The sequence below is a fragment of the Artemia sp. Qi Xiang Cuo genome, chromosome 20 (genome assembly GCF_049724085.1).
Source record: "Artemia sp. Qi Xiang Cuo chromosome 20, ASM4972408v1, whole genome shotgun sequence".
NCBI classification, from domain to species: domain Eukaryota; kingdom Metazoa; phylum Arthropoda; class Branchiopoda; order Anostraca; family Artemiidae; genus Artemia; species Artemia sp. Qi Xiang Cuo.
In genome coordinates, this window is record NC_142813.1 from 37,245,258 (window position 1) to 37,259,780 (window position 14,523).

Here is a 14,523-nt window from a genome sequence, read left to right on the forward strand (position 1 = left end):
AAATCAGCATAAAAATATGATACTATTGATGTTTCTATGGGTATTAAAATTCCGGTTTTAGAGTTTCGGTTACTATTGAGCCGGGTCGCTCGTTACTTACAATTCGTTACCACGAACTGTTTGATACATATTTGAGAAAAATATCAACTATTTTCAAAAACGTGGAAAATCGAATAAAAATTCGTGATTGTTTAATATACCGCTAGAGAATTTCATGATCAGAAATGTATTACTTTAAGATCAAATATCCTCAAATCATGATCATATACTAAATTACAGTTAATGTTTTGTACATAATGTTTATGCTAAAATATGATATGAAACTGCTGCCGGGGTGTTTTAATGGTTTATTTTATAGCCGATACAATATAGATAACCATAATACTAGGGGTAGCAATGATTATTCCGCTCCACCTGTAGTGTTTGCCAGGTCCTTGTTTTCTTTCATTATGAAGGGTATAAAATTATGGAATAATTTGGAAAATGAAATGAAGAAGATAGAAAATTTTAGTGATTTTACAGGAAAATTGGAAGAAAAGTCACTAAGTAAGTATGACTTTCAGTTTTGTTTGTTTTGGAGGAGATTTGATTTAAAGTAAGTTGAAAGCAAGTTGATAAAGTAAGTAAGTTTGTGTTTAAATTTTTGTTATGGTTAAATAAATATATCATCATCATCATAAAGCAAAGTAGGAAAATTAAACAACAAGGGCCATGGGCTTTTTGGGGTCACAAATAGAACTGAGAATGAGTTTTGGATTTATCATTTACCGACCGAATCCCGATATCAATGAAATCAAGTGTGATAATCGAACCGATAATACTGTAAATCTAATTTAACCCTGTTTGGATTGCCTTAGTGTCAGAGAATCGTAGCTTATTCTATTTGCTTCCTCATAATCTTTCCCGGCTAAGAAAAGGGCTAGGAACCTTTTTGTCAGCCACACACAATAGAAGCATGTAAAAACATGGTGACACACCTGCCTAATAGAAATGAGAAATATTCAAATGTTCCAAAATACAATTTGTATTTTTTTTTGTGTTCTTGGTTAATCCATTTGCTAAAAAGTGAACATACGATTTGAAGCGCCTCTTAACGCTCTTTTCAAATATACTAGTTGCTGTCCTCATAAGTTCCATCTTAAGCCCTTATAGGGACCCTTAAAGTAGCACCTTTCTCCTTATTTCTTGCAATTGCCCAATCAACCCCCCTCTAATGGGGCTAGATAAGGCCCTATGTAAGAGTAGATTAACCTTGAAGAGTGCCATGATGTTTCTACTCCCCATAAGTCTTTCCTTATGATGTCCTCGCCACGTTTGAGGCCGCTTGATTTTCCATTTCACCACAGCCCGGATATCAAAAAACACTAGGTTTGGCAGCCTATGATCCTTCATCCGTAACATTTGTCTTATGTTATACTATTTTTCTTATCTTTTTATATTCTAATTTTATACTTTTAGTTTAAACTTATTTATTTAAATTTATCTTCCTTTTTTTCATTACAACCACGGAAAGTGAGAACAAAATTTTCCTTAGGGCTAATAGTTTGACATGGAGTCAATCAGTCAAGAACCTAAAACAATTGTGAGAAAGCTCCTCTGGAAACATCCAGCATATCGTCCTTACCTTTTTGAAGCACCCACATTTCAGAGCTATTCTTGACCCCAGGGCCGGATTTAAATCTCTGGCACCCCTAGGCCGAAGCGTTTTGGCTTCCCTAAGCCCAAGAAATTTTTTTTGGGTAGACACAGAGATTTCCGGGATTTCCCCGTAAATTTGGGGTTAGTGGAAGCGCTGAACAGAAGACAACTGATGAGTGGTGAGTCAAAAGTAATGCAAGAATGAGGTGATACCGAGCTCTCAGCTGCCATTCTTGGGAGACATCATGACAGTTTATAAGCGGCTACGGAATTCCTGTGTTGATTTAAAATCACTTATCTGTGAATAGGCAGCGTAGCAGCAAAGTGCACATGGCACTTTGACGATAAATCAAATCAGTCCATTTTTTGTCAAGAAAAAAATTAGCCCAGTGTTGCCCAGTTTTTAGCCCAATTTTGCGCCCCTTGGCATTGTCTGCTCCTAGGCCCGGACCTAGTGCACCTATGTGTAAATCCTGGCCTGATTGACCCCCTTCCTTACCTTCTAATCTCCTTACCTCAAATCAATGTTCCTGCTCTTTGAAACTTTTATCAACGGTACAAAAAAAGAAAATGCATTAGTCCTTGGCTATTCCACTTTTTACACCTTCACAGCATCCAGCATCCTTACTAGCACCGCCAACTAGGTAAGCGAATCTATCCGATAATTTTTTTCTTTCTCTAGTACCACCTCCTCACCCTCATTTATTCCTAATCTAAGCGCCTTAGTATTCTTAATATTTTCGCGAATTTGTAAATCTATTCTTGCAAGTGAAAACTCATGCGTTTACTATTTTGATGGCTTCTAAAGTTAAACACTAATATTGTCCAGGCGAGGACAGCTTTTTTTTAAAATTGTAATTTGAACCACCGATTAGGAACTTTTTATTTAGGAATTTTTAGAGATGAAAGCAACCGTTAACCCAAAATTAAAAATTTCCGAAAATTTTGTGAATTTGCTCATGTGTGTGTAGTTAGTACTTATTAAAAAACAAAACAAAAAAGCTCATGTATTAGTCCTGTCAAAAATTGCCCCACGCTAGATTTTCAGATATTTTTTTTTAGTATTTTCATTAAAAAAGTTGAAAAACAACAAAAATGTCCCCCTTAAGGTTTGAGAATACTTCTTTTTAAAATCTTCATTAAAAACTGAAAAAGTCTCCTCCCTATTTTTTTATTATGTGTAGATTATTTATTTAAGAATATTTATTTGTATATTATTAAAGAATTTTTATTTCATTGTGTCTAGAATATTTATGTATTTTTGCGCAGGACTCAGGAGAATGGCAGCTAGAAGCTGGTGCCTTAGTACTTGCTGATGGAGGAGTATGCTGCATCGATGAATTCAGTTCAATTAAAGAAGCAGATCGTGCAGCAATCCATGAAGCAATGGAGCAGCAGACGATTAGTGTAGCTAAGGTATTCGTTTTCAAACGATCGGGTTTAGAATTGGTATATTATGAAAATCCATAGGTAATTTATGTAATGTTAAGTGTTTAAAGGGGGGGAGTTGATAAGAGAGGGTGCGGATTTGTGGAGTGTCCTAGATGAAAAAGTCTTTAAATGAGTGATGTTTTGGAGATGTTTTCCGTTCAGGGTGCAATAATATGCTTGAAAATGAATGTTAAGAAGACCAAGTCGGTGAGACTAGCCATAAATGGAGGCGAAGAGATAGTGCTTGGTAACGAGAAGATGTATAAATTGGATAGCTTCACTTACCTTGGTAGTAATAATAGAAAAGACGATAGATGAAGCAAAGATGTCAAAGCCAAGGCCCATGTTTTTTTTCAAACTTGAAAAAAAAAGTCCGGAAGAATGGGAAGATAATCATGCGAAGCAAGATTAGAATATTGAAAGCTACAGGGATGACAGTAGTCAAGTATAGTTCTTAAATGTAGGTGATTCGAAAGACGAAGCAGGATTTGTTGGATGTTTTCCAGAGGAATTGTCTACGGATTGTTTTGGTTACCTGTCTGAATGACCGTATTTCAAACAATGAGATGTACAAAAAATTTAGTTCTACCTTGCATTCCACGGCTATAATGAGAGAAAGGTTGAGGTGGGTAGGACACGTTCTGCGGATGAAGTATGACAGATTGCCAAAGATCGTTCTTTTTGGCGAACCATCTAGTGGCAAACGAAAAGTGGCTCTTCCCCGAATGGGGTGGGGAGGACTTCTTGGGAGGGTATAAAGAGGAAGCTTTAAATAGATGAAGGAAGAGTGTTTGCAGCTGTGTTGGCCTCAGGTGGCTTGGTGCTGCGATTTGCTAGTAGTTGTAGAAGTTGAGAACAGTAACTACTCGGAAGTAGGCTCCAAAGTTGAGCTGCCGAAATTGAAATCTCTTTCTCTAGGCCATAATTGTATGAGACTCAGAAAAAAAAGAACAAGAGAAAATAAACAGAATTAAGAACCGGGGGTTCACGCGAGTAAAATTCACAGAAGAAAAAATATCTCATTTTTAAATTAACTATAATTAATTTAAGTAAAATTAAAACATCATATTTTAATTTAGTTTTATATTTATATTATGTTAATATAAATTAACATAATAAAGACATTTTATCTGTATAATCAATGAAGGATACTTAGCTTAAACGAAAAATAACGATGTAGGAAAAGAAAGAAAAGAAAGAGCTTAAACCAAAAACAACTTAAATTACAAGCATTTTAAGTTTTTTTTTGTGCAATTGGCACATTGTGCATTTGGTGAATTTGCTACATCAAATTTGGCGCATGCACAGTTTGGTGCATTTGAGAATGTTAAGAACAATAGTGCGTTTCCACAGTCCATTTTTTTAAAAACAATTTCTATTTGCTCGCAAAAATATAAATGTTAACATACAGCTAATTGCTACATGCGGTTTTACTTCTTGAATTTATGATATTCGCCCTAAGAATTTAGTTGATAGTTTGTCCAAGCACGATTCATTTTTTTTTCAGAGAAAGACACTAGCTATTGTTAGTAAGAATTGTTTATTTATTCGTAGGATTATTCCCCCCTCTAACTGATTTAAAGAAATAGATGTCGTTGAGATTCCATTTTTAGTGATTTATTGAACTTGCATGGTAGTTTCATTTAACTTTTGTTAAAATGTGAGATAAGTTGGGCTGTATAAATTTTTTTTTGGTGGGGGGGGGAGGAAATTCATAAAAGGTATTTCTTGGTCTTATTAAACTTTTCTAACCCTCATCTTTTTCAAATAATTTTGGTGATGAAGTGCCTTCAATACCAGAAACCCCTCTAAGGATGCAAAAAAAGTCGATTTGTTGAAATATTTCTTTAATTATATTATGATTGAGATAGCCGGTTTCCTTGCTGGGACTCTGATTTAACCAAGAAATAGTTAAAGTAAATGCTGTTTGTAAATTTCAGGTTATAAGTACTATTGATTTGCAATTGATATTAATTCCGGTATAAGTACTATTGATATTAATTAGAAATAAAATTCGATATTTAAATATATTTAATACAGTTTCTAATATTAAGTTTAATATCAAAAATAGTCCTTGAGTTAAGATTTTGTTTTTTCGTAAACCCTCAAAAAGAGGCATTGACACCAAACACTTACAGAAGGCACTACCACCTTTTCTGTAGACAAAATTAAAAAAAGAAGTTTTTTCAACTTGAAGTCAGGAGCAACATTAAAATTTAAAACGAACAGAAATTATTACGTGTATGAAGGGGATTGCCCCCTCCTCAACACCAAGCGGGTTTTTCTAAATCATGTTATTACTTAAAAAAAATCTTCTTATTTTTATATTTAAACCACGCTTCTTTTTAAGGAGTCGTTCTTAACGAATTGGGACAGAATTCAAACTTTAGTGCAAAGGGCGAGGTGTTGAGGAGGGAGCAATCCCCTTTATACATGTAATAATTTCTGTTAGTTTTAAGTTTTAGTGTTGCTCCTTATTGTCAGTTGAAAAAAACTTGTTTTTTAATTTAATTTCTGATCGTTTTTACGTAATGCCATGAAATCTGGCAACACGTCAACTTAGACACATCTCCCCACGGAAAAGTCTTATAGAAACTTCGATCGCGTAAAAAGTTTGCACAGGACAATTACTCTAACATCTCCACGCTTACAACTGAGACAGAAAAAAGGAAGCAAGACATTTAAGAAGAATTTTGTATAGGAATTCTGGCTAATTCTCCCAGTGTATAATATCCACAAGTTCGCCCCCTGGAAACTTCCCTCCTAATAGAAAATTCCCCCGTGGAAAACCCCCCAGAAAAACATTGGCCCCCTCCCCCAACCCGAAAATGTATACATACTTTAAAATAACAAATACTATGTGTAAAAAATGGGCAAACTTGATGACTTAAAAGCCTTTCCCCTGGAGCTGTGAAGGGGGGGGGTGTCATGTTATATCCAAAGGCATAGTTATTAGGCCTTTTGACTATGATGAGCAAAATGGCTATCTCGAAATTTGGGAAAAGGGGCGGGGGCGGGGGCCAGGTTGCCCTTCAGTCTTTTTGGTCACATAAAAAGGGCACTAGAACTTTTCCGTTCGAAGGCCACTAGAACTTTTAATTTCCGTTTGAAGGAGCCCTCTCACGATATTATAGGACCACTGGGTCGATATGATCACCCCTGAAAAAAACAAAAAAAACACGCATCCGTGATCTTTCTTCTGGCAAAAAAATACGAAATCCCACTTTTTTGTAGATAGGAGCTTGAAACCACTACAGCAGGGTTTTCTGATACACTAAATCTGATGGTGTGATTTTCATTAAGATTTTAATACTTATAGGGGTGTATCCCCCTTTTTTCAAAAATCAGGCAAATTTTCATAGGCTCCTAACCTTTAATCGGTAAGACTAAACTTAATGAAACTTATATATTTAATATCAGCACAATAAGCTGATTCTTTTGATATATCTAGTGGTATCAAAATTCATTTTTTTAGAGTTTCGGTTACTATTGAACCGGGTCGCGCTTTACTTACAGTTCGTTACCACGAACTGTTTGAAAATTGGGCATGTACGTATTTGATGCTTTGACAAAAATGGCCTAAAATTATAACATACGGAAATTGTATTTTCCCTACCTAGCTAGCAGGACTTTTGAAGCTTATTCATAGTTATGATCCAACAGTTGGAGCAAATTGACTTGGCAGTCACTTAACTATTGTCCTGGTCACAGGCAGGTCAATAATACTGCCTAAGTAAAGAGCTTTATGAACACAATATATTATTTATTGATTATTTTTTTTGGGGGGGGGGGGAAGGTCCGGGCACGGCGTATCGAAGGACGTCGCGTATAAACTTTGAAAAGGGCTCAGTCGATTGGAAATTGAAACGGTGAGTGCCATATTTAATTGTCGAAAGTGATTGGAGGGCAACTAATCCCCCTCCCACGCCCACCATTTTCCCAAACCCATTCGATCAAAATTTTTAGATAGCCGTTTTGTTCAACGTAATTGAAAGGTCCGGAAATTATGTATTTGAAGTTGACAACTCCCCACAGCCCTTAGGACGAGGGTAATAAGTTATGCCTTTGGGGCACATAAGGTATATATATATATATATATATATATATATATATATATATATATATATATATATATATATATATATATATATATATATATATATATATATATATATATATATATATATATATATATATATATATATATATATATATATATATATATATATATATATATATATATATATATATATATAGAAAGGGTGATGGTGAAAACTCTGAAATGGGCTCATTGGATTGGAAATCAGACGTTTTAGCGCCCTTTTTAAGATTCAGAGTGATCAGAGGGTGGATACCCCCCCCCCCCTCCACACGTCGTATTTTCCCGAAATGAATCTAATATAAATTTTGAGACGGGCCATTTGTTGTCGTAGAAACTTTGAAAAGAGCTGATTCTATTAGAAATTGAAAGGGCTTGTGCTCTGTTTCATAGTCGAAAGTTATTGGAGGGCAGCTATACCCCCTCTCACGCCCACCATTTCCCCAAACACATCCAATCAAAATTTAGAGATAGCCATTTTGTTCAACGTAGTTGAAAGGTCCGGAAATTGGGTCTTTGGGGATGACAACCCCCCTACAGCCCTCAGGGCAAGGGTTGTAAGTTATGCCCTGGCGGCATATAAGGTAAATTTAGAAAGGATGCTCGTATAAACTTCGGAGGGGGTAATTGGATTGGTAATCTTAATTTTTAGGCCCCTTTTTAAGATTAATAAATATCGGAGGGTGGGTACCCCCCCCCCACCAACCTAATATTTTCCCAAAATGCATTTGATAAGTAATTTTGAGATAACCATTTCTTGTCTTAGAAACTTCGAAAAGAGCTAATTCGATTGGAAATTGAAAGGACTAGTTCCCTTTTTCATAGTCGAAAGTGATTGGAGGGCAACCAACCCCTCTCCCACGCCCTCCATTTCCCCAAACCCATCCAATCAAATTTTTAGATAGCCCTTTTGTTCAACGTAATTGAATGGTCTGGAAATTATTTGAGGATAACAACCTCCCCAGATCTCTCAGGGCAAGGGTTGTAAGTTATGCCCTGGGTGCATATATGTCGGTTTCTGTAGAAAGGGTGATCGTATAAACCTCAGAGGGGGCTCATTGGATAGGTAATCAGAAGTTATAGTGCCTTTTTTTAAGATTCTAAGTGATCAGTGGTTGGGTAACCCCCCCCCCCCACACCTCATATTTTCCCGAAATGCATCTGATAAAAATTTTGAGATGGCTATTTGTTGTCGAAAAAACATCGAAAAGAGCTCATTCGATTGGAAATTGAAAGAGGCAGTGCCCGTTTTAATTGTCGAAAGTGATTGGAGGGCAACTAACCCCTCTCCCACGCCTACTATTTCCTCAAACACATCCAATAAAAATCTTGAGATAGCCATTTTGTTCAAAGTAATTGAAAGGTCCGGAAATTATGTCTTTGAGGATGGCAACCCCCCAGAGTCCACAGGGCAAGAGTTATGAGTTATGTCCTGGGGGCATGTAATGTATATATATATATATAGAAAGGGTGATCGTATAAACTTCGGAGGGGGCTTATTGGATTCGTAATCAGAAGTTCTATTTCCCTGTTTAACACTCAGAGTGATAGGGCTGGAGACCTGGTATTAGTATGGGGGGTAGAGACCTCCCCCCCAGACCTCGTATTTTCCCGAAATATATTTTAAACAAATTTTGAGATGGCCATTTGTTGTCTTAAAACTTCGAAAACAGCTCATTCGATTGGAAATTGATAGGGCCAGTGCCCTTTTTAATAGTTGAAAGTGATTGGAGGGCAACTAACCCCCCTCCCTCCCTAAACATTTCCCGAAATAAATCCAATCAAAATTTTGAGATGGTCATTTTCTTCAACGTAATTGAAAGGACTTGGAATTATGTCTTTGAGGATGACCCCTGGTAAGTTATGCCTTGGGGGCATATAAGGTATATATAGAAAGGGTGATCGTATAAACTTCGGAGGAAGCTCGTTGGATTAGTAATCAGAAGTTCTAGTGCCCTTTTTAAGATTCAGAGTGATTGGAGTGTGGATAATTGCCCCCAGAGGATTCTATCAGTCTATCAGATACATTCTATCAGAATGTATCTGATATAAATTTTGAGATTGCCATTTGTTGTCATAGATACTTCGAAAAGGCTCATTCGATTGGAAATTGCAGCGGCTAGTGCCCATTCTATTAGTTAAAAATGATTGGAGGGCAACAAATCCCCCTTCCCCCATGCCCATCTATTCCCAAACACATCTAATTGAAATTTTGAGATAGTCATTTTGTTCAGCATAGTAGAACGGTCCAGCAACTATGTCTTTAGGGATATTAGGCATCTCAACCCCTCACGATTATGCAATTGGCCCATTATGCTTTAAAACTTAATATTGCTTCAAAATAAATCAAAAGGCATTGGGTTAAATGGTTGCCAATAAGACACCTCAGTAATATATCGAGAACGACTGGTAACTTTTAGAGATGAAAGTTTTAGGGATACTACTATTACTGCTTCTGCTCTTACAATTTAAATAAACATAAAGAGTGTAAGTGTATCCAGGTTGTCAAAGAGCATAGGTAGAATCCTTTGGGGCTGATATTAAGTTTTAGTTTTCAGGTCAACTTCAGAAGCTATGAAATTCAATTAAAAAATAATGTATTTGTCAGGATTAAAAATTGTTGAAAAAGTTTACCAACTCACAAATAGTAACCCATACTATGGATTCTTATAGAAGAAAACTTAAAGATATTCAATATTTTTTTTACATGAAAAAGACTATGTCAATAAAAAAAGAACAGAAATTAATTTTAAAAAACTTTTTCAAAAAGGCAAGTTTTTCAAAGAAAATTAAAGGGCTCAATTACACGACAAAGATCAATAAACAAAGGCAAATAATATAATAATCTTAAAACTAACAAAAATATCCTTGAAAAAAGCTTATAAGCTTTGAATTTTTTATAGCGATTTGTTTCGATTAATTTAAAAAACTTTTTACACAAGACAAGTTTTTCAAAGAAAGAGATCCATTAAGCCAAGAATGAGAAAAAATTAAGTCAAATAATTTTCCAAGCGTAAAACTACCAAAAATCACTATCAATAAATAAAGCTATCTGTCACAGATAAATTAAGATAAGGTATAAAGAATTATGAAAACAGGCCGCGCAGAACACATTATATTAAATACCTAACCTAACCTACTCCCTAACCACCTCTATACATTAAATATTTAGCTAAAATATAACTACATCGTGATTTTTCTCATTCAAAATAAGCAAATCATAACCAATTGCGAAAGGCAAACCTGGCTTTGTCAGATCTTAGAGAGCGAAATTCTCAAATGTTTTCCGTATAATCAACAAGTGCCAAACCCGAATAAGATTCTTGAAAAATGACTCTGATGCCGAGAGAACAGTTTTCTAAAGTCAAGGGACATTCAGTCCAACTCTGTTGGAAATGATAAAGTCCCCCAAACAAAATCTAATGGTAGTGTCAGATTTTATCCCTCTCTAGGGACCCAAGATCTTGAAATTTAAGTCCTCTACTTGGGATCTTGGGAAAAGTATATCTTTATACTTTACCTTCAAACAGTATGTTTATATGTGTTATTAAGGTTTAATATCTTATGATTTTTATTTAAACCTTAAGAAGTTTTTTCCAAGTGGATCCTGATATATTGTTAAATTCTTAGTGTCAGCCGTGATCCACACTTGAAAGTAAAAAAAAAATTAAAGGAATTTATTCCAGAATAAAATATTACTCCAAAATCAAAGGACATTACATCTAATAACCACAACCCTACTCTCGACGTCATTAAATTTGACAAAGAAGATATCCGGTACGAATGAGTGATGGGAGGCTGCCTCACGACATATAGATTCGGACACCCTCGGGTCTTTGTAAGTCAATGAGACCCAAAGTAAGTCTCAGCAGGTCGCTGGAGAAAGAGGTGAAGCTAGTCAGGACTTCGATGGGGGAATTTTGTTCGGGAGCTCAGAATGGGTTGATAGGGTGAACTACTGTGGCTGCCCTGTGCTCCTCCAGACATGGGAGGAACTAACTTAAATAAGTAGGTTAGCATCGAATAATCTGTGACTTTTGAAAAGAGTCGTCATGTGACTGGACCTAATGTATTTTGATTTTACCATTTGACTTTATGCTTAACACTAAATGTCACAAACACGTAATAATTCATTGGCTGTTTCATGAGCAAGCCAAGATGGATCAAATGATATTCATCCTAAAACGACCTTCTTTGGAATAATTTCTTGTGGTCTAAGACTGCGATTGAGGGGAAAAACTTGCGTCTTTATGTTTCCAACTATTGCTTTATTTTTTTATTCATCCATTTTAAAGACCAAAGGTCTTAAGTTTTGTATTTTTGCTCCTGCAAAAAATCAAGATTTTGTATTAATGTCCATTGACTGTAGGCAGTTGTTTTTATTTTTATTCTTAATGTGTGTCGAAAGACTTTAAATAGAATCGAACTTTATTTTGACGAGCTTCCCATAGTTTAAAACTTAAAAAAGAGTCTTCATGAATAAAACTTTGATGTGACTGAAGATGGCCCAAGTAAACAAATAAACATTCTTTTTTACTCTGTTTTATTTTAAGGCTGGATTGGTGTGCAAGTTGGACACTCGGTGCTCAGTTTTGGCAGCAACAAACCCACGGGGATGTTTCGATCCTTCACAGTCGTTATCAATTAATGTAGCAATGGCAACGCCGCTTCTCTCACGTTTTGATCTGGTATTGGTTATACATGACAGGAAAGACAAAGAATGGGATAGGTAAGGCTGCTAAGAATTGCTTAGGTTACCAAGTAAAAAAAACAAAAAAAAAAAAAAAAAAAAAAAAAAAAATCTAAAAAAAAACAGAGGCTTCGTCACACTACTTCTCCCAAATTTTGACTGATTGTGGTTCTTCATGACCGGAAAGATGGTAACTTGAATTGATAATTTTGATATTAAAAATTCGAAAGAGACTTCGTTGAAGATTTCGTTTTGAACACAATTTAAAAGCCAAAAAATCGATACCTTTGGTGAGATTAGTTATATTTTTTACTGTATGGGTTGTTGCACTTATTTCATTCAGTAATAAAAAAAAAACAAAAACAAATAGAAGTTATTGGGTAAATCACCCTGGTGTGTTTCACTGCATATGCGGAAAATTCTAAAAAAAACAAACAACATTTATGACTTGGTAATTAGAGCATCTTTCAGAAACTTTGGTTTTTAGGCTTAAACTTGGGCATGTGATTCAGCATTTAAAAATTGCGTAGAACACGTATGACAGTGAACTAAGCGAAAATGAAAAGTCGGTTTAGACGTACTGACGGTTTGAAGAAGGCATAAAAACCACTTTTTTTATATTTCAAATAACCTTTTATTTTTACTTTTTTTTACTTGCATAACAACCTCTCTTTTATAAGAGCAGCTACTAATGTTTTTTTTAGGTTTAAGTAATTTTCTTAGACGATACTGCCACCCCATTTATAATTAAAATGAAATAATAATATAAAAAATCGGTTAAACCTCTTATTTTTAGATGATAAGTAGTTGCCAGGATCGATTGAAAAAATATACCAATGGGGCTTATCCTGGATGTCTTTACAAGAAGTCACGGTTTCTCACTCAACGGAAGTGCTGATACCCACGTTTCAAGAGGTCCTTGAATTTGAGTAGTGTCTCTCTGATCACCCTTCTGATACTAATAAAAGTGAAGTGAATATGATAGGATATTATTGCTTCAACCCTTTCCCTCAGTGCTTCAACCAGGATGAGCCAAACAACTTCAACCTCCTTAATCTCATCTGGAGCTAGCGGTAAAACTATCTTTTATCGTACAAGATAAAAGCTATTGCTAATCTTTTTTGTTCAAGAAGACAATCTCACCTTTCATCACAGTATGAGATGACTCTTAGAAAAATAGGATTTTCTGAGCATTTGCCGGGTGCGTGGCATCTATTTATTGATAGCACAGCCAGCTAGGACGTGTTGTCATTGTCCTTATCAGCCCACGGTCTAGGGTCGAAAGAATAGCAGGTTGCCCTGAATGGAGCGAGAAGATGTCGTAAGGAAAGATTTAAGGGAAATTGGAACTTCATGGGAGGGTATAGAGGGAGGCTTGGATTAGATTGGGATGGAGGAGAAGCGTCCGTAGCTGTATTGGTGTCAGACTTCTTGGTAGTGCAGTGAGTTGTTCGTAGTAGTCGTATTGACAGCACAAACTGAGCTTTTAATTGCACACTTAGTACAATGGGAATGAGTATGGAATAATACCAGTTGCTTAGTTAGTGACAGAGGAAGAAGAATAAAACACCCATACTTTTGGTATTCGAGAAGATGAAATATAATAAAAGTCGTTGGGATATTTTTGTTCAAATTGGATTTTTTTTTGTGTACAATATATGTGCAATAACAAAAAACATAATAAATTATCTCTCCCCCCCCCCCAGTGGACTCCATTTCCCAATAAACTGGGAAAGAAGAATAAAATAAATCGAGCAATAGAAAGAAAGATTTTGATATAAAATGGCAAACTTACTCCTGGATATTAAAGTAGCTACGCTTGCTTCCACTGCCTCTGCGTAAACAGAGAAAAAATACAGCACTGGTTCAGAAAAAAGGGTCATAAGGGAAGAGACATGGACATTTGGGAAAACATAACGGTAACAACCTCTTTTTTTGGAAGAGCTGAAACCATCATTCGTCGTCTAAATAACGTGCTGGGAAAAATATCTCAATTTCGGATTTATCATTTTGACCAGATCGGTCTCGGTTTCGTCTTCCACCAAATCTCGACCTCGTTGCCTACAGGGAAAATTTCTCAGTACAGAGAAAATTAAAGAAGGGGTATTTTATGAACAAAAATAAGACAACATATTAGCAATCCTATCTTCATTAAGTCCTGGATGAGCCATGTTGAACTGGTAAACAAGACTATTAACAGTTTAAGTCCTGTGAGTGGAACCGGAGCGTTAAGGTGCACCTTTTATATATCCGCTTAGAGCGGTTTCTTGAAAATTTAGGAGGCAGAACAAGGGGATGAATTTTACCAGGATATTAAAATCGAGAAGAATCTGGTCTCGAGGGAGATGACATACGCAAATGGTGGCAGATTACTACTGGGGCCTGGAAAGCGATAGAGCCAAAATCAATTCATGGAATATCACCGAAAAGAAGCATCCAGGGGGCTCACAGATTAGCTGGGTTCATTGATGCCTTCCCTCTTTCTTTACAATTGAATAATCATTATTGCAACAATCTCTACGAATTTTTCTTGTTTTAAATATTTAAAAATATTGAAAGATAGTGAAAGCTATTCCTTGTCTTATTTCTTTTTTTAATCAATGGATTTAATTTCAAATAATTTAACTTAAAATTGAAACTAATGCTTAATTTGGATTAGGGATAT

The 14,523-nt window shown here is 35.6% G+C and overlaps 1 protein-coding gene across 1 annotated transcript in view; it reads left to right on the forward strand.

The window, feature by feature from the left end:
• Positions 1–14,523, forward strand: part of LOC148940165 (DNA helicase MCM9-like) — a 125,775-nt gene that overhangs the window by 74,537 nt on the left and 36,715 nt on the right. Inside the window, exons 12-13 of the mRNA XM_089106087.1 lie at positions 2,908–3,054; positions 11,722–11,897. Of these exons, the coding sequence (XP_088962213.1) occupies positions 2,908–3,054; positions 11,722–11,897 (323 nt within the window). The remainder of the gene's footprint in view (positions 1–2,907; positions 3,055–11,721; positions 11,898–14,523) is intronic.